Source organism: Meleagris gallopavo, chromosome 7 (genome assembly GCF_000146605.3).
Source record: "Meleagris gallopavo isolate NT-WF06-2002-E0010 breed Aviagen turkey brand Nicholas breeding stock chromosome 7, Turkey_5.1, whole genome shotgun sequence".
NCBI classification, from domain to species: Eukaryota; Metazoa; Chordata; class Aves; order Galliformes; family Phasianidae; genus Meleagris; species Meleagris gallopavo.
In genome coordinates, this window is record NC_015017.2 from 34,795,282 (window position 1) to 34,814,576 (window position 19,295).

General features: G+C 37.8%; 1 protein-coding gene across 1 annotated transcript in view; it reads right to left on the reverse strand.

The window, feature by feature from the left end:
- The window catches only part of NCKAP5 (NCK associated protein 5), a 94,993-nt gene that overhangs the window by 5,411 nt on the left and 70,287 nt on the right, over positions 1-19,295 (reverse strand). The window contains 5 exon segments of the mRNA XM_031554326.1: positions 8,969-9,088; positions 13,876-14,053; positions 14,690-14,916; positions 14,919-18,530; positions 19,005-19,196. Coding sequence (XP_031410186.1) covers positions 8,969-9,088; positions 13,876-14,053; positions 14,690-14,916; positions 14,919-18,530; positions 19,005-19,196 — 4,329 coding nt within the window.

Sequence of the window (19,295 nt, forward strand, 5' to 3'; positions counted from 1 at the left end):
AAAAAAAAAAAGAAAAAAGAAAAAGTGCAATGTTAAATGGTGTTCCAAAACCACCACTGGTATAAGCATCTTGAAAGAATACACTGGGTCTCCCATCATGGTTTCCTTCTGAAAAGACTGTTTTTTTATGATATGCCATGATGGCTAATCAAATGTCAACAGTTCAGGTGTCTGAATTAAGGTACAAATCGAAGCTCCCTAGACTCTATAAAAGTGGAAAAGATAGTATCAAATTAGGAACTGGTATCCCATCCTCAGAGCAAATTTAGAAAGACATATGCTGGCACATTTTTCACAGAAATCCTCATAAATGTGTTTTCAGAACAGGACCACAGAGTCTGTATGAGTCCATTCAAAACAAACGTTTAAAGTAACTCAATACATACTCGCACAAAATGCTATTCAGTTTGCTCAGATGTATTTCAGGTATATGAATTAGAGTTAATAGGAAATGCATGACTGAAGCTCCATACACATCTGCCTACAGACAGCTCCAGCCAGAAGCAAAAGGTATGTAAAATAGAAACGTTTCAAACAGAGGGACTCAAAGTAGCATAGAGAATATCAGTGTACCAGCAATATGGACTAAGTACATTTATCAAGTACAGTCCTAATTTGAGTGACAAAAACAAACATAGATTGGGCCAGACTGTGAAACAGTGAAAATCAACATAACAGCATTAACTTCAGAGCTGAAGAATCTGGCCATTCTTTTTAATTGACATTTTAAGCCTGAATGAGACCAGCAGATTCCCTGTATCTTGAATAATAATTAGATTGCATCCTATATACAATACATAGAGAGTCACACTGCTACTCATTCTTGTGACAAAATACAGCACTTCTGGGTGAATAAATATAATGACAAAAGAATGAAATTAGCAGAAAATCATTTTGGCTAATAAGAAAGTGTTGATTCAAAATATGAATGCTCTCCTCAGAAGACAAGCTAGATAATGGGCTGCAGCAGTGCTGCAGAACAACTGGCAATTAGACAAGTGCTATGTGAACTACCTGTTGAAGTACAAAGAAACAATCTGTCTTTGCCAGGCTGTGAAGAAGGTAAGCTTACAAAAATTAGAAGACACTAACGGATGTTTGTTTCTTATTATTGATATATATTGGCAAGGCTCTCCATCATCTTCAAGCTACATAAATAGCAATTAAAAAAATACACAGAAAGTTTCAATCTATTATCATAGACTCCTTCAGACCATCATTTCAAAATTAATCCTTCCAAATGCCAAAAGAGTGAAGAACACAGTACAGCAGACAACATTTGTCCCATTCCTATGGGGCCAGACTAACATAATGCTGTTTCAGTCTGCAGATTAACCTGATCACATTCTGTAATCTTGCTCAAAGACCACACGCTAATAAACTTCCAGAAGCAACTCAGAAGGAGAAGATATTTAATCAACTCTATGCACGAGTGTATGGCTTGCTTCTGATGAGCAAGCCTGGGCTAGAAAACGAGACACTGCAGAATGCTCCTCCACATGACATGGAAAGCCACTCAACAGCATGACCACTCCAAATTATCAGTAACAAGAATACTGGAGGATAAGAACATAGGACTGCTCAATACTGTGCAAAACCTCCCTGAGAAATGGTGCCTCGGCCATGGACCTATTTAGAACCACAAATTTGAAGCTATTCAGAACCAAAACAATGAAGTCCCTGAGCAGAAAGAGGCTGGACTAAAGACCTCAAGGGCCCTTCCAACTAATGTGCTTCTAGGGGTATGTTGCTACACATAAAACAGTTGCTCTAGTTGTTCCTGGAGAGCTCAGTGGCTATTAAACAAGATTTCCCCTTAATGATGTCTTATTTCAGCTACTTCAGCTCACTGTGGATTTAATAGCTGCCTCTCAGGCTTCAAATGCAGATAGGGCTTTAGAAAATAGCTTTGTTATTGAAGTACAAATAAATGCATGCATTCTTACACCACTGCTCATGCATATGGGATTCATGAAAAATCCAATACCTTATCACCACTCGTGTCAAACCATAACATTTTTCAGCATGCAGATTCCAAGAAAGACACTTACACTGGAAAATTATTCACTGATAGCTGGTATTGTTTCAGGGTCTTTTATAGACAGTAACCTCACACTCACTTGTAGAGACTTCTAGATATTCCACAGCTTTACTGGTGATGTTGGAGAAGATAAAACAAACATTTTTACTTTATCTGATCATGTGTAAATGAATGAACCAAGTCCTGTATCAGTGATAAGATGATTGCTAAATGGTTCTTCTCAACTTCTAACAATGGCCTGATGAAAGGAATTAACACTGACAGCGGTAAGTTGTTTTCTCAGGCATTGAGGCTTCATGACAAGAGACATTTCTTTTGCGGTCAAAAGACATTTTATCAGATGAATATTCTTCTTCATTAAATGCATTAGAGGCATCCAAGGATTTGCCTGACATTTAAACAACTTCTGGATTATCCGTTTGCCTCTCCACAGTGATGTGGATCACCTCTCTTTACTGAATGCAAAGGCTGTAATGCAGATCAATTTGTTCACCATCTTTCCTCTGTCACTTATTCCGTTACATTTATCTCAGTAATTCATTACAGACCTCACCTAATCTGCCTCCAGGTTTTGAGGGTTCTTTAATGTGAATGAGTTTGCTCAAATATGTCAGGCTTAATGGACATGTTTTAGGATGATGCATGTCAGGCTTAATGTATTTACCACATTAATCAAGCTTGCTTCCTTCATATCTATTTCCATTCCCTGAGAATGAGAAAACATGAATTAAGTAATTATTTACTTAGTACTACAGTAAAAATAACTGAAGCTTATATAGTCTACAAAATGGTGGATGAAATCAAGTCTTCTCCTTGGCAGAGGGGATTGTCCAGTCTTTCTAGCTCTTCTATTGGAAGCTTAGCACAAGCTTACTAAAAAAGCAGACAAACTGCTATTGTTCACACCAAGCTGTGGAACAGACTACTGAATAATTTATATAATTCAGCGCTTTGAGTATATACATCAAATGGCACATTCAGAAATAAAATTTGAAACTTTTTCAGTTCCAGTGCACATCAGATCTAGATTTCAGAAAGAAACCTAGGCCTAGCCAAGACAAAAAAGGCAGATTATATGAATAAGTTAACTATGAATGGTATCAGTATGACAGAAAAAAGGCAGGCTTCTATATCATGTTTTAGATTCATGGGAAGCCAGATAATCAGCAACACTGGGACACTACACTAAGGTTTAGAGTGACCGCTTGTTTTAAACATTGCAGTAGAACAGACATGAGGGAAAAAGTGAAAAATAATGTCTTGGCAGTGAATAAATATATTTGTTGGAAAATCATACTGAAAAATCAGAAAGAAGAGTTAGAGATTAATGAATTCACTTGAGGTATTACAATGAACACAAATTCTTTTTCCTATAGAAAAGTCTGTTTAGGAAGTGGTTTTTGTTTTTTTTTTTCAAATTATAGATAGCTTTATAGTATGGCTACTGGATGCTGGATCATATGCACTATTCAGAATACACAGACATGGTTATCATCTTCAGTGTTTTCATAGCTTGATACAAATAATTATAATGCTGACATTTCATTTTAAGTAGAACCCACTTCCATCTACAACACTTTATATGTCCTGTGTTGTTATCGTTATATCTTCAAAATTGCTATCAAGTTGTTTGCAACTTCTCTATAAAACTTGCTGCCAAGGACACTTCTGTTTTCTATTGAAAATACAGTTGAATCATTTTTCTTTCCTGCATAGGAAGCTTAAAGTGGTGGACTTTAAAATACAACGCAACATGTAAAATACCACCAACAAATGTTCCCCTCTGGAACATTAGGAATCCATGGAATTTAATCAAACAGTCTCTTAAGAAGAAAAAGAAAATCTTTAACAAGTTGCTTAAAAGACAGACCTTTCTTTTTTTCTGACCAGACTGCCTCTAAATTAAACTGCAGAACCCTTCTGCAAGGTTGTTCTTGTAAAGCAGAAAGAAAGATGACAAAGTCTGCTATAAGGCAGATGATTATCAAGAACTTTAATGGAACCGAGCACTGGGCTACAGCAGAGCTACAAAAGAATTCCCTGACCTCAGTGCATGCTTTTGTTCTACCACAATGTAGCAAAGTCTACAACGCACTTTTAATGTTGCTTTGGTAATGCAGACGCACAACCCTCCATCCAGCTTGAGACCTTCCAAAACCTTTTTAAGAATCTGCAGGCTTTTTTTTCTATATTGCAAAAATGACAGTATCTATAAGGTTCCCATTTAATGCTGGACGAATCAATTTTAAGCAAGTGACCTGGACCTCCAATGAAAATTTAACAGAAATTAGACTCAAGTCTTTCTTCACAGTCTGAAAAATTCTGCCTACATTTATCTTCATAATCTTTACCTGTCTCTGAATTTCACCTGATATACTTGAAACAAACAGTATGGGTCAATGCCACAGACAGATACTTTCTTTCCAAGGACCGCAAATATTTCTACTGTGGATTGGAACTCCTGTCAGGGAATTAACTCCCCATACAACTTCTGTAGGGAGCATAGTTGTACTCACACTGGACCAGACAGAACCAGAACCAACAACAGCCAGATACATTTTGGATTACTACTTCTAATTCTTGCATTATCAAGTACAGTATACACAATGCTAATACGAACTCTAGATCTATTGAGAATTATCATCATTTCAACTTATCTTTACTAGTAATGTCATTCCAACTACCAAGAGGACAAAACCTACCTCCAGTGCTCTCCCTGGTGTCAAAGCTCAACAGGCTTTCATTAAAGAATGAAACTGGCTCTTTAGTTCAACCAGTGGCATATAAAAGATAACATTTTGAAGCCAAAAGTTTCCAGTTCAGTAGAACAATTCTTCTAGATGAATTGGCCATGCTTACACATCCCCAATCTCCAGTGCTTTAGACCGAAATTGCTTGTTTGATTGATTTAGAGACTGCTGACAATAAATTGACAACTCATATATGGTTAATAAAGATATTTACACACATAAATATATAGGGTAGGTTTAGTTTGCACATAAGGAAGAAACTCTCCATTGTGACTATGGTAAGGCACAGGAACATGTTACCCAGAGAAGCTGTGGGTGCCCCATCCCTGGAGTGCTCAAGACCCAGGGATGGGGCCCTGGGCAGCCTGAGTTGGTGGGTGGCAACCAGCCCATGGTAGGGGGGTGGGACTGGTGGGCTTTGAGGTCCCTTCCAACCTAAGCCATTCTATGATCCCAGGTTGCCTTTATTTTAGACATAACATTTTTGGTGTAACTATGACTGTATGCCACAGAATTTCCATTTTAATTTGTCCATAAGAACAAATTCTTCAATAATTATAACTTGTTTTCTTGTGCTGTGATTTTCTGGTTTGTTTTTTTTTTCCCTCAGAGTTGTTTTTCAAAGAAATCTCTTAATACATTATAATGAATAGAATCACACTTGTTCAGGAATGAAACACTAAACTCTGACTAATGCCTTTTTCTTCCCAAGATGTCCAATTTTTAATCTGTCTGTGTAAAGGTGTCATTTGTAACTCTCTTGTAATATTTTTAGCTAGTGTGATAATGGGAAAATTCAAGACTGGATGTAAACACTGAATATTCTATTCCACGGGGAGAAACAGAATTCTTTTCCTCTGTAAAACGAAGGCTTTTTAATGTTTACATTAGAGCAATACTGTCAGGAGCTTGACACATTCAAGCATTGTATTCAATAAAGGAATTTTATTTATATGAATGTCTTGAGACCCTGCTGCGCCTGTCTGAGCTAAGGAGTCCCTCATGACCAAAAGGGAAAGTCAACCTTTTTATCACATCCTTTCTCTTATTAGGTACTTTAACATTTCCCCCTTCACAATCTTTTAAAACCAAACTACTTTATTGCAAAAAGCATGAAGAAAGAGCTCTGAGGATAAAATACTCCTGGATTTTCAGATCTCTTGTTTGTGAGAAGAGCTGCCAGTGTCACATTTGGCATCCTCACTGACAAAAACATCATGGTGTCACAGAGTTATGTTTTAAAAAGTTTATATACGTTCTACAGATGTGCTTAAGCAGAATATAAAATATAAATGACTGTTTTGTGTGGAAATGATGATGTCCTGAAATACCGGTATTCCAGATCAGAAATTTTATATTACTACACATTCTTGTACTCTTTCAATGCAGCAAAACCAAAGAGTCAGCAAAGTATGTAAATTTGTTTAGATCACCAAATGACAATAAACTAAAAAACCTAACAACTAGCAATTCATGCAGAGTATCCCTGTTAGGAAGTGATGAACAAGCAATGTCTTAGACAATACCAACTTTGAAGACTACTCAGTTACACACATCTTGTTAATCAGCTAATTGGGCAAAAAGTGGTATCAATTTAAGAATTTTACACTGACAACTACAACAGTACTTATCTTTACCAAAGAATATCTTTCCTGCTTAATCATAGCCTTTCTACATCTGCTACATATTCAGCTCCATTTAGTTAACATTTTAGAACAAAACCAGCAGAACAAAGTCATTAAAATGCAGCTCCAAAACCAAAACTTAGTTTTCTTAAAATGGCTATTTGTGGTGGTGAGGAATGCAGACCAGTAAAGAACTGATTTACTGCCCACTGTGACTATCAAGATTTCAAAGATCCCTGTTCCACAAGAACCTCAAATACTAGAAAACTACTCCATGGAAAAGAACAATAAAATAGGAGGCATTACTTTTGGAGCAGCCCTCATAGTTTGTAACACTGGAAGTTGAATTTGTCTCTCTCACATCTCACGTGACGTTCCTTACAAAAATTTTGTGTGTGTAAAACTTTGTACCAGAAAAATGCCAGAATGTCTAGGAAGGATTTTGGTTAAAGAATCTGAACCAGACCTAGGAAAGTTTGCTATCCATAAAGAGCAATGTGGATATACAGCAGCAAAACTCCAGTGCAGAATGAAACACAGCCTGATGAGAGGGGCATAAAACACCTTAAGATGATGATTTAGGAGTACTCGGGAAGTGCAGTTAGATCCATGCTTTCAATTTCCCTGCCTTGCCCTTGTCCTGGTGAAGTAATGACTTGCCTCAGTGTGCTTGTGCCAACAAATTTGCTCAGACTTCTATGATTTGTATTATACCAATACTACCTATTGCACATAATGACTCTCATCAACAGAGTTTCTTGACATTAACAACCAGATCCTCACAGCAAATTCTTTGACTTAATCCAGATGTTTTAAAAAGGCAGAACAGGGGTAAGTTGTATCCTGCATTAAGCCTTTAAGAGGTGGCATTGTCCAGGTAAAAGAAGCTGATTTTGTAATCCAAATGATGGAAAGGTCCTCATTTGAGCTTCACAAGGACAGCACTGCTTGGCTACTGTAGTGTCACAAACTGTGGGCTTGTACAGACCTGGGCCACAGATCTATCTGTCACTCTATCCATGCCATCAGTCCTGAGAAATGGCAAAGGAAAACATCTTTTGGTGAAGAAAGAAGGTGCACTGCTGCACACGAGGGTTATATTCACAGTGATGACCTCTCCAATCTAACTGAATGAACCCAAGGCACAACAGAAGCCACCCCAATCCAGAAAGATTATGTCTGGTGCATGAGGGATGGGGAAAATATAAACGTGACGACCCACTGACTAATATATGAAAGTATATAGTGAATAGCTCTCAGTAACAGCGACCAATTATACAGACAAATGCCAAGGAAGGTACTGGAGTCTTTTCAGGGCAAGGCTCTGCAAATAGCTTTGTTTTCTTGATCTGTAAAACCGGATTTAAAAAATAAAACCAAATATTTCACATCAATTCAAATAAAAAAGTTCTAAAAATTTTGGGTTCAGGATTGAGGGCAAAATAATTTGGAACAATCTTGGGTGATTCTTGTTTGGGCAACCTCCGGTAACAGAAAGAAAGGAGCAAACATTTCACTTTTCAGGACTTGTACCTATCCAGTTGCAGAATCCCATCATACTCTTATCCTGCATTATTCAAAGTTCTTGCTATTTAGCTATTGCAACAGAGCCAAGGTATGGCTCAGTTTCAAAGAATTTAGAGATCTCTGTTGCAAAGAAGACAGATTTCATTTGGCTGATATTGGGATTGAAAAGGTTGTACAAGTCAATAAGGCATGCAAATGTTACCCCAAAGAAAAATGTGTTTCAACACGATACCTCTGGTTCAGCCTAACTTCCTCGGTTGACAGCATTAGTGAAAAGAAAGAGCTTCTGGCTAACACAATCACTGACAGTGGCCTGAAAACACTGAATCAAATTTTAACTACAGTTAGAGTCTACCTGCAAAGGGAACTTGCTAAGGGAGATTTTTCTTTTATTCAGTATCAGATTCTTATAGTGATGACATACTGCTTTAATACAGATCTCAAAAAAAATTCTGCTTTGTCCTCCACTGCCTATTAGATATTTTAAGAAGCACTGAAAGTTCACCTGTGGTTAAAAATTAGTGTGTGTCAATCATGAAAAAGGGCTGATGGTGCCACCCTCCTAAAAAGTGCATAGCAAAGAGCTCATTTTCAATAACAACTTCAAGGTCTGCTGAACAGACACCTGGTTTGCTACTCATATTGGGACAGTTTATCACAGTAATTACTCTGCTATTTGGAATTTTACTCTGAATTCTACTCATTCAAGGATAGACTGCAGGGTTACAGTACATCAGTATTATTCCCACTGAAAGCATCATGCACAACAACCTTTGAGTTAGGCCACTATATGTAACCCACTAGTTTTGGAGACTGAAATGGTATTTCACAGCCAGACTCTTAGAGTCCTCCTATTAAGCACTGCTTTGATCCACAGTTGATAATGGTACGTACATACTCATCTTTTACATAGTTGTGAAATCTGACTACTAAAATCGGAGCTAAATGAATGCTAAAACTGGCACTATGTGGGCAAACAAATAAAATAATGAGAATTACACTTTTTTTTTTTTCCCCCTAGGAACTGAGACAGCAATAAAATCCAGTGTAAAATATAATGTTGTACCTATCACATGACTCTGACATGTAGTCCTTGTCATGGTGTCCTCCTCTTCTTCTTGCAGGTTTTCTGTGACTACGTTTGCCTGTACAAAAGTGAGGAACATCTGTGACTATGTTTATGTTGCTTTATGATAACTATAGAACATATTTTCAGAAATAAACCAAAGTATAGATGTAGGATAACTAATATACTTCAGTAGACAGCCTATCCCATTCTATTAACAATATCAGAAGATGACAACTTTAACTCCATTAAAAATCACAACATGCAGCAGTCAAAAAGTACCCTTGGAAAACAAAATTCTTCTAAAAGAAAATTCTTTTTCTTCTTTTTTTTTCCCCCTTGATAAAAAATTACGCTCAAGACTGCCAATCTTGTACTTGTTTTTCTACAGAAATACCATGTTTCAGATTCTATGCTTTAAAAAAAAGCAAACTGATGTGATGTAAAATCGCTGTAATTCAATTTCCATTCATTTAACTTTGACATTTCTGTTTCCACATCTGGTGGATGGTTTAAAACCATTTTACACAAATGGCTTAACATTTACACATTTTTACACAAATGGTTTAAAACCATTTTAATTGCTAAACAGAGAAATAACATGAATTTAAGAATGCAGTGCACACTAAGAGCTCTTACGTCAAACTCTTTAAATCTTAAAGTATGTGATCAGGTGAAGTGATCCTTCCCCTCTACTCTGTGCTGGTGAGACCTCACCTGGAATACTATGTCCAGATGTGGACCTGTTAGAGTGCATCCAGAAGAGACATGCACAAATGATCCAAGGGATGGAATACCATCCCTATAAGGACAGACTGAGAGAGATGGGGCTGTTGAGACAGGAGAAGAGAAGCTCTGGGGAGACTTGATAGTGGTCTTTCAATATTTAAAGGGGGGGGCTATAAGAAGGGGACAAACTCTTCAGCAGGACAAGGGGAAATGCTTTCAAACTAAGAGAGAGGGGATATTTAGACTGGACAAAAGGGAAGAAGTTTTTTTGCAATAAGGGTGGTGAGGCACTGGCACAGGTTGCTCAGAGAGATGGTGGAAGCCCTGTCCATGGAAACATTCAAGGTCAGGCTGGAACAGGCTCTGAGCAACCTGACTGAGCTGTAGATGGCCCTGCTCATTGCAGGGGAGTTGCACCAAATGACCTTTAAAGGTCCCTTCCAATTCAAAAGATTCTATGATATTCAAACCCCCTAGATTGTTCTGTTCCTCTGCAGTCCTATTTAGAAAGCATATACATAAGGTATCTTCATACAACAGAGTGAAAGCCCCCTCTGTTACACTCCATCAGTGGCTATAATTCAGATCCAGAGACATATTTTTCTGCTGTAGTCTATAAATCAAACAGCAATAAAGATACCTGCAGGCTGCAGAGAAAAGGAAAGCCAGGACTGCAGAAAAAAATACTGCCAGGATCTCAGAAATCTTAAATTGTTTGCTAATCACTATCTGCAGTTTCACTCCACTTACAGCAAATTCCTTGTAACATTAAATATATACTCTAATCTAAAACAGTAGAATTTATCATAATTTGCATGGCATATCTTTGATCGTTGTCCATACTTGTCTGGCTTACAGAAGTAGCCCTATTGACCCCTGGTGACTAGCCTCAGTAAGACGTGGAAAATTTTCTATTTATAAAAGTGCATTTATAATCTCTTAATCCCAGATATTTGATTTCTTCTGAAATGAGGCTCTTCAGGCTATGGAAAATGAGGAGAGTATGTACTCATCTGACATCAAATTATGGATAAAACAATTTCTCACATGTGCAGACCGTATGGCAGTCTGTGGCTTGTTACTGATGTGACATTTCAGAATATTAGATAGATTTCTGGATGTTCCCCAAACACATGAATTACAGAGAGGCCCTGCTATCCAAAACTGGTGTCTTGATTTTGGTGCCACACTTCCACTTCACAAAGCAAAGCCCAGGGCTTTTCTAAATTACACTGGGCTGTAATAAAATCACAAAGATGAAATGAAGCAGTGCAGCACAAAAATGATTGTATCTCACCTTAAGCTTCAGCCAAGGACATGAAAAAGTATCGGAGAACGTGGAATATCCTTGGTGTGAGCTAAAGGATTATGTATTTCTGCTGGCTGGCCTTTAGAGCAAAGAGCTTTTTTGATGAACACTAACGGGAAGCGGATCCCTTTGAAGGTGAATGCACACGACTGCTATTGGTGGAATATCGCCTTTTCCATAAATTCAGAGGCAGTCAGGCAGTAGTGTTCCTTGTATGAACAGAAATCAGAGGTAACTGGTGCATATGTTATGGCATAATAGGGCCCCAAGGCTTTACCTAGTGCATCATAAGAGAAGAAATTTAATTGTCAAAATAAAATGGGCTTTAAAGGAAAAAAAAACCTACTCTATAAAATTAATGTTAAAAATGTTATGGCCAAGATTTAAAGAAGTATATACATGATATCCAGTTTCTGCACTGAATGCACTTTGCTTTGTTCAAAGAAGAAAAACAAGTCCTCTTAGTTTAGGGCTTTTCAAAAGACTCGTGTTTTTTTCTCCAAAAGCATTCATTTTGTGATTTTACAAGCAACAAAATGCACAATAGGCCATTCTGCCACATGCGACAGTTTTCAGTCACAGCTATCTCCCAGTCCTCTGCAATCTGCTTCAAAGGTAGCAGACACCAAAGAATAACTGAAAATGATCGTAATAAGATGCGTGCACTTTGAATTTACAGACTCTCTATTGTTTTCCTGGCACGAGCTTGGAGGGCGAGATGAAATCTCACATACTGTGGAGTCTTATGGTGCATCTCTTCCCTAAGTTAGCAGTAAGAACAGTAAGCATCTTCTCATTCTCTTTATTCTAGATGTTTTCAGCCTTTTAGCATGAGATATTTTTTTCAGGAATTGAATGACACAAAACCAAAACATAAAACTCACAAAGATGAAGTACATAATGTAACTCAACCTCAAAAAACAATATGAAAAATACTTTCATTTTCAGTGAACAAAAGAGTGAATGGTATAGCATAGGTAATGCCTTTTCCATGTCACTACTATGTCCTTTAGGGCTAAACAGAATAATGAGGATTTCTTCATTACTTATGTACATTAAGAACAATCTTTGTAGTTCCCTAATAAAATGAAGTGTCTTATTTAGGACTATTATTGCTGCATTTAGAAAGATTTCACAAATTGACAGATAAAAAGCACAGCAAATTATTGCAGCATTAGAAAATAATAAGAACAGAATTGTAGACGCAATGTACAGAGTTTTTCATACTTCTGTACATTGAAGATATACCCTAAGCTGTCAGGACCATATTAAATGGGGCATAGTTAAACTGAGTGGCTCTGATAAGGGGCTCTGCTTTGCTATCAAAGTTCTAGATCAGTTGGATTGAATTTCCTGCATATTGCACATTTCCACACTTTCATTCTCTCTCTTTCCCTTCAGTGACACTACAAGGACAGCCTTAGATATGCTTATAATTTGTGGTTTTATAATGCAGGAGACATCTACATTTTCAAAGAAGAGATGATACCACAATAGTCAGGAAGGAAAAGTTTTCCAAAACATTCATTCTGTGCATGTTCCCCATAAGTTTTACAAAATGACCTTGTGGACACTTTTAAGGAAGACATTTGCATTAAATAAAAAAACACTTGCCTGAAGCTGATACTTTAACCTTAAGTATCTTAAGTATCCTAAACAACAGCAGAGTTGTTCCATTTCCTGTTATGAAGCCCTTTGAAATTTCTTTTATCCTTGAACCACGTCCCAAAGAATTTTTATTCCAAATTCTCCCAAGTGAAATAGTTGCATGTGTTGTACTCCCACAGTTCGGCTTTATCACAACAACAAAAATAATAGCCTCAGATTCATGTTCAGGATATATATTTGGCATAAGTTTTCAGACTATTTTGTGAAAGTAGTGATTATTGCTAAGAATTGTCACAATAATATGGTCAGCTACCAGGAATGAGATAAGAATGCTCAAGAAGTTAAATCACATAAGATCAAGTTAAAGCATCTCTGTACTCCTTGCGCTTGAACTTTAAAGCATTGTTGGAAAGGCACTTGCTAGGCAAGAAATTGCTCACTAAATTTCATGGTTTATTACTAAAAGCTTCTCAAGGAAGGGCACCCATTCAGTTTGACTTCAGGCTACAATCCTAGACTGTGTGTATACACTTTTCAAAGTACAGAAAAGTCAGACACACACATAACCTTTCAAGCACCAGCATTAAGCAGCTAACAGAAAATAAAATGATTTTTCTTCTAAGTTGCACCATTCCTACTTGCTGGGTAAATTAAATAATCAGGTGTAGTTAGTACCTTACTGAAACATAAAACTAGCTATGAGGCATTAACAGGGAGATATGCTGTGGTACAGAGCCATGGGTCAAATATAAGCTTTTGCTTTTGGAAGGTTCCCTCTTAAGTGATGAATATTCCCAAATGTGGTCAAATACTTCACCTTTTCCCTATGAGCACTGCACTTGTTACGCTTAATGCTTCCTATAACACTCATAGTAACGTTCAACACTGGCAGGCATGCAATTTTCAGAGAAAGGGGAAAAAATGGAAAAATGGAAAATGGTCCTATTATTTCACTGTATCACAGTATGATTATAACATTGCTGTGCATATATCTCCACTGAAATTGAATTGACAGAAGAAGCAGTAGGGTCTTCACAACTAGCCCTGTAATCTGGCCTATACTCAAGCTGCCAACTTTTGTATTAATTCACAATTCTCTAGCTACACGAAATCATATATAAACAGCTATTACATCCTGGTTATCTGTACTGGCAATAAGGAAGAGCACATCCAGAAGTTAAAAAGACGGTAATAACGTTTTCATGGACTAAAGCACTTACCAGGGTCTGATTCTGCATTTCCATATCAGCTTTCGTGTTGCTGTTTTTCTTGTGGTTTCCTTGAGAGCTGATAGAGTTGCTGTGAAGAGAGGAGCCCTGGGAGCTGCCCTTCGACACACTCCTGTAGGAAACATTATTTGATCCACTTTCTGTCTGCTGAGCTGCTTTCTTATCAACTCTGCAGGTAGAGAGTGATTCCTCTGATAAATTACATTGCCCTTCTTCAATCACTCCACTTTTCCATTCCTTTAATGTTTAAAGTAACCTCTCTGTATCTTTCTGTCTCTAGACCTTTGAGTGATAAATGTTTCTAACTAGCCTTGATCAAATCTGTCACTTGCAATTTCAGGTAGTATATCAATTTAGTCTTGCACATATAATGATTTATTTTATATTTAGGACTGCTGGGGGGCAAATGTGAAAACACAGTATAGCAATTGCTAAGTTTTCCTGTGACCAAAGGTTATGGTAGGCAGAAATGTAACTAATCCTGATTAGCTCCCAAATTTATGTTTGCTGGTTGCAGTACATGAAAATGGAAGTCATTAAAATATGCACCTAAGTATCCTCAATTTTCATATATCACCTGCCTACATTCTTGATTTCTGGAATCACTTGTAACTTGCCATTTTATAATATCAAAGACCTTTGGTTTGGTTAACAAAGTAACATGAACATAATTATCATCACCTTAAAGTCCTGATAGTTTACAAAGCGGTTGTTCCAATGTATTCTTAGTTTGAGGACAACATATGTTCAACTTAGAGTCTGAGGATGCTACAAAACTTACAGTGCACAACAAAACATCCCATACCTGTTCAAAAGCTCTTTCATAAAACTGTCTTTTGGTGAGTATGTAGCTGAGGTGGAACCTCTGATTTGTTCACATCCAATCTTGCCAGATGTGTTTCGTGATGGCTTCAAAATTTTAAACTCCATAGCATCATCTAAAAAGTCACTGCTGTCTGTTTTCCTGTTAATTTCATTTTCCACTTCACAGTGTTGTTCAGTTTGCTTTTTTTCTTTTCTTCTCTCTGATTTTGACTGCTTAATTCCAAATCCTGAAATTCTTGGTTCTTTTTTTCTACCTTTGTTTTAGGAATGTCAGGTTTCCTGCTGCTCAGTGCTGGCAGCTTACTCTTTCGAAAGCCAAACCAACTAGCTATAGAGGGCCCAGTCTTTTGTTTAGTCTCTACAGTGGGAGATTTGTTTTGTTCCTGACCCTTCTGGACATTTTCTTGGATGCACAACATGACCTTCTCCTCTATTGTAGGTTGTAGAGCAGGTGAACTAAAAACATCAGCAACATGAGAGGCTTCTGCTAACTGTAAAGACATCTGCTGTCTCTGTGATTTTATTGCTTCCAGTTTGTGTGGACATTTTATTCCACCCAAGCTATGAAATGATGAAATCTGTTTGGAAGACACAGTAGCTGATGCATCTAACTCCAATTCTGCTGGCAAAACACTTTTTTTATTTAGAGCTTCGTGTTTTAAATTTTCACTGCTTTTCTCACTCTGGACAGATAGACTGCGTGCATCTTTCACAGAAAATGATTTGTTTCCATCATATTTTGAAGTGTTTCGAAACGAGTCTACTTTTGGAGATGATCTGAATGGCAGTTTGCTTGGGCTTCCATGCTGGTTATTGCTATTATTTCCAAGAGAACCTTGTCTAGAGTAAGAATTTTCTGTGTTTTTTGAAGTATTTGAAAGTGTCTCTTGTGTTGCTGCTGACCCAGGAACGACCTTGATTTGAAGTCCTTCCATGGCTGAGTTCTGCCTTGTTAGAGAATTTCCTCTGTCAGAAGTGTTTGTAATAATCTGAGTCCGTACTTTTCCAAGACCTTCTGTCACAAGGGTAGATGACTTTTCTCCTGTATGAACGCTGAAACTCTGACTTCGAGCTTTCGCTCCATTCATGCCCAGAGCTGGTTTCAAGTGTGACTTGTTGCTAGAAGAAAAAGATCTCTTAACTAATTTTCTTTCTAATTCATCTACTCTGTCTATCACCAAGCTGCCGTTTTCATGTGAATGAGGTGATGCCGTATCCATACTAAGTCTCACAGTAAAATTATCTTTTATTTCGTTATCAGACTTAGAGTCTTTTAATTCAGCATCCATTGCACCTTTGGTGGTTGCACATTCATTTTGCTTGTACTTACTTGTACTCACGTGGCTTTTGGAAGCTGCATTTATACTATCTTTTTCCTGCTTCCCTGGGACGGTGGAGCTCTTTCGGAGAAGTTGAGGAGATTTGACAAATAATTTCAGTCCTACAGGAAGACGAGTTTTCACTCCTTTCTCATTAGAGTTTTGTGTGGCATTTGCAGTGTCACTACCATGAAACAGTGTTGACAATGGAGAATTGTTTACCTGAGATAGCAAGGGCTCACTCGCACTTGTTTTATGACATTGAGAAGTTGCAGGGAGAATGTTTGGCATCTTTTGTGGCTGATCAACCCCACTGTCACTGGAAATATCCTTCTTGCTGGAATGTGCTTCTTGTGAAGTTGTTTCCAGTGACGGACCCAGAGGAATGGACCTGCCTGTCTGAGAATCTATGCTCAGAAACTCACGGTTCCTATGGAGACCAATCTGATTCGTGCTCTTTAGGCAGACCTGCTTTGTGAAAACTTTGGAAAGTCCTTGGCATGCACTATGGGGTTGCTGAGATATACATTTATTTTGCATAATTGCTTCAGAATTTTCTTGAAGGTAAGATAACTCAATTTTGGCCCCAGAAGATACACTTTTTGCTTGCATATCATGGCTAGATTGATTATGGATGCCAGAGTTTGCAGTTCCTTTTGATGGTGATGATTTCAGTATATTTTTTGCTGTTTCACCTGGAACAGCTCCTCCTAACTTCACAGCTACAGGTGGTGAATGAGCATAATCAGGCCGAATCAATAGGGATGTTGACCTGCCTGGAGGAAGGGGTGGGGATGGCGACCTGGCTTCTACAGTTGCTAAATCATGGTTAGAGTCTCTAGTTGGAGGTTCTCCATAGTCAGTAGGCTCTATAAGGTGCTGAGGCAACAGTGGTGATGCTGGACTCTGACTCTTTGGATACTTTGTCCCATTGCCTCTGCTCGGACGCTTTGAGCTGGGCAGGGGGAGGGCAGGGGGCTTTGGAATCTGGAAGTTGACTTTTGAATCAAAATTACGAGGTGGACTTTGTGCCTTTTTGAGTCTTGAAAGCTTTACAGGTGGCAGAGCAGGTGATTTTTCAAGGGTTGCAGAGGTCACTGATGTAGCTGCAGGTGCCTCCTCACTCTCTGTCATCTTGTTTTTTTGTGGAGAAAATTTACCTCTGCTGGGTATTTTAGTCAAGATTGGCTTTTGATTGATTGCTGCATGAACAATGGGGCTTGAATTGGTCTTGTATGATACATCATAAACTGGCTTCACTAGTTTTTGTCGTGGCGCATTTTGCAGTATTACTCTTCCACAGGGTGAAGATTCACTGCAGGTTGTGGTGACAACCGTATTTTTATTCCCTGTACTATCTTCAAGAGGCTGTTTCTTAGTTTTGTCTTCAGGTCCTTCCAAAACAGTGTAGTCTCTAGCATTTGCTCCTGTCTGCAAATTAGCTATTCCCTGAGGTATAAGTTCAGTATATTCTGCACTGGACCTACTTTCCGGTTGGTTGATTGATATCTCATTTCGTGTAACAGTGACAACTCCAGTTTGATGTGAGCTGAATTCAATAGGCTCACCATCCTCAGCATCAAATATTACTGTAATGCACTCCTCAGAAGAAGTCTTTTTTACGACTTTTTGTTGCTTAATGAAATTACATGTCTTTGGCCTAATGTCTGAGTGAGCAGATGTCTGTCTTTCCTCTTTGTCACTAGATATAAACTGAGAATTCTCCGTGACTATAAGCTCATCAGAGTTCTTTGTGTACTTCTCAGTAAAAGGAGTTGCTAATAAATCTGATGGACTTTTCTCATCACTGCTTTCTATATGCAGTTCATCCAAGACTTCATTGTCATCAGTATCAGAAAGCTGAAAATTAAGGTCCTTCCAGCCTATATTAGCAAGGCTTTGATCTAACTGTAAATCAGGAAGCTTTGCTCTGGTGCATGATTCTACTTCTGCCTGAAATCCACTGACAAAACTAGTCAATTTTTCTGGTCTTTCCTTTGAATTAAAATATGAACTTCTTTCTGGCAAATGTTTCCTATTAGGATCCCAGTGAAAGAGACTGTCAGAAACACTGTGAGTTAATTTGTTACAATAGATCCTGCAGATCCTGCAGTCTTTGCTTGGTACTTCCTGCAGCAATAATAAAGATGAAGAATCATCATCCGCATCATCATGTGAATCTGAATCATAAGAGAAAGTTTTGTTATGTTCAGTGCAAATACTTCCTATTTCCATTGGCTTACAGTGAGTCTGCTCATGATGGCTGCCACATTTAACTCCAGGGGAATATATTCCTTCATTGGAGTTCATGCAATCTTTGTAACCCCATTTCGATATTACTGAAGGTGATTCAAGCAATACTTTTTGCCTCTGTAATTTCTTCAGTCCTTCTAGGATATGGTTTTCCTTGATACGAGTTGGAGGCAGATCATCTGCAGGACTAGAGAGGTTGCTTGGGAGTGAAGAACCAATGCTTATTCTTTTATCCCAGCTCACGGATGACTATAAAAACAAAATAAAACTCACATATTATTCACAATTGCTATTAATAAGAAATGTTACAATTTTATTATAGAAATTTAGGAGCACATAGGACATTCTATTTTATTCTTTGCTATTAACAGCAATCTTCTTTTTTAATATAGGACTTCATACTGGTGTGAAGGCCACAGTGGAATTAAAACCTGTAGGAAGAAAAATGTGAATGGAAGGATTAAGATAAAGAAGGAGAAGAACAATTTGGATTGTGAAAAACAGAATAAATGTCAGAATAAATGATGAGACTGTGAGCGAATTGGAGTGATAAGGGAATTGTTAAAAAGAGTTAAAAGGGAAGAGAGAGAGAGAAAGGGAGATAGAAGGGAGAGAACTCCTACTGAGTTTTTTGACAAGTGTTTTAAATGTGAAAGAAAAAAGAAAAAAATATTTCTGAAAGTTATCGTAAGCTAATAAATGAAGCAAGTTAATTTGATTTACTCTTTTGCTGCATGTCTTCCCATCATTCCAAGTGTAGGAGGAACCACTGGAATATTCACTGCAAGCACTTGAAAGGGAGAGTTCACTGCTACTGCAGCTGCTCCGGGGATATAGGCGGCTAGGACCTGTCACATTTAATTGACTGTGGCATTTCAAGACAGGTATAGTGGATTTCACATTCTGTTGGCATTCCTAAAACATGAGAAGAAACAGAAATATCTTATGGCTGGAAAAAGATCATTTAACTTCTGCCTGATTAAGAAGGACAAAGACAAGCCAAGTAAGCTACTT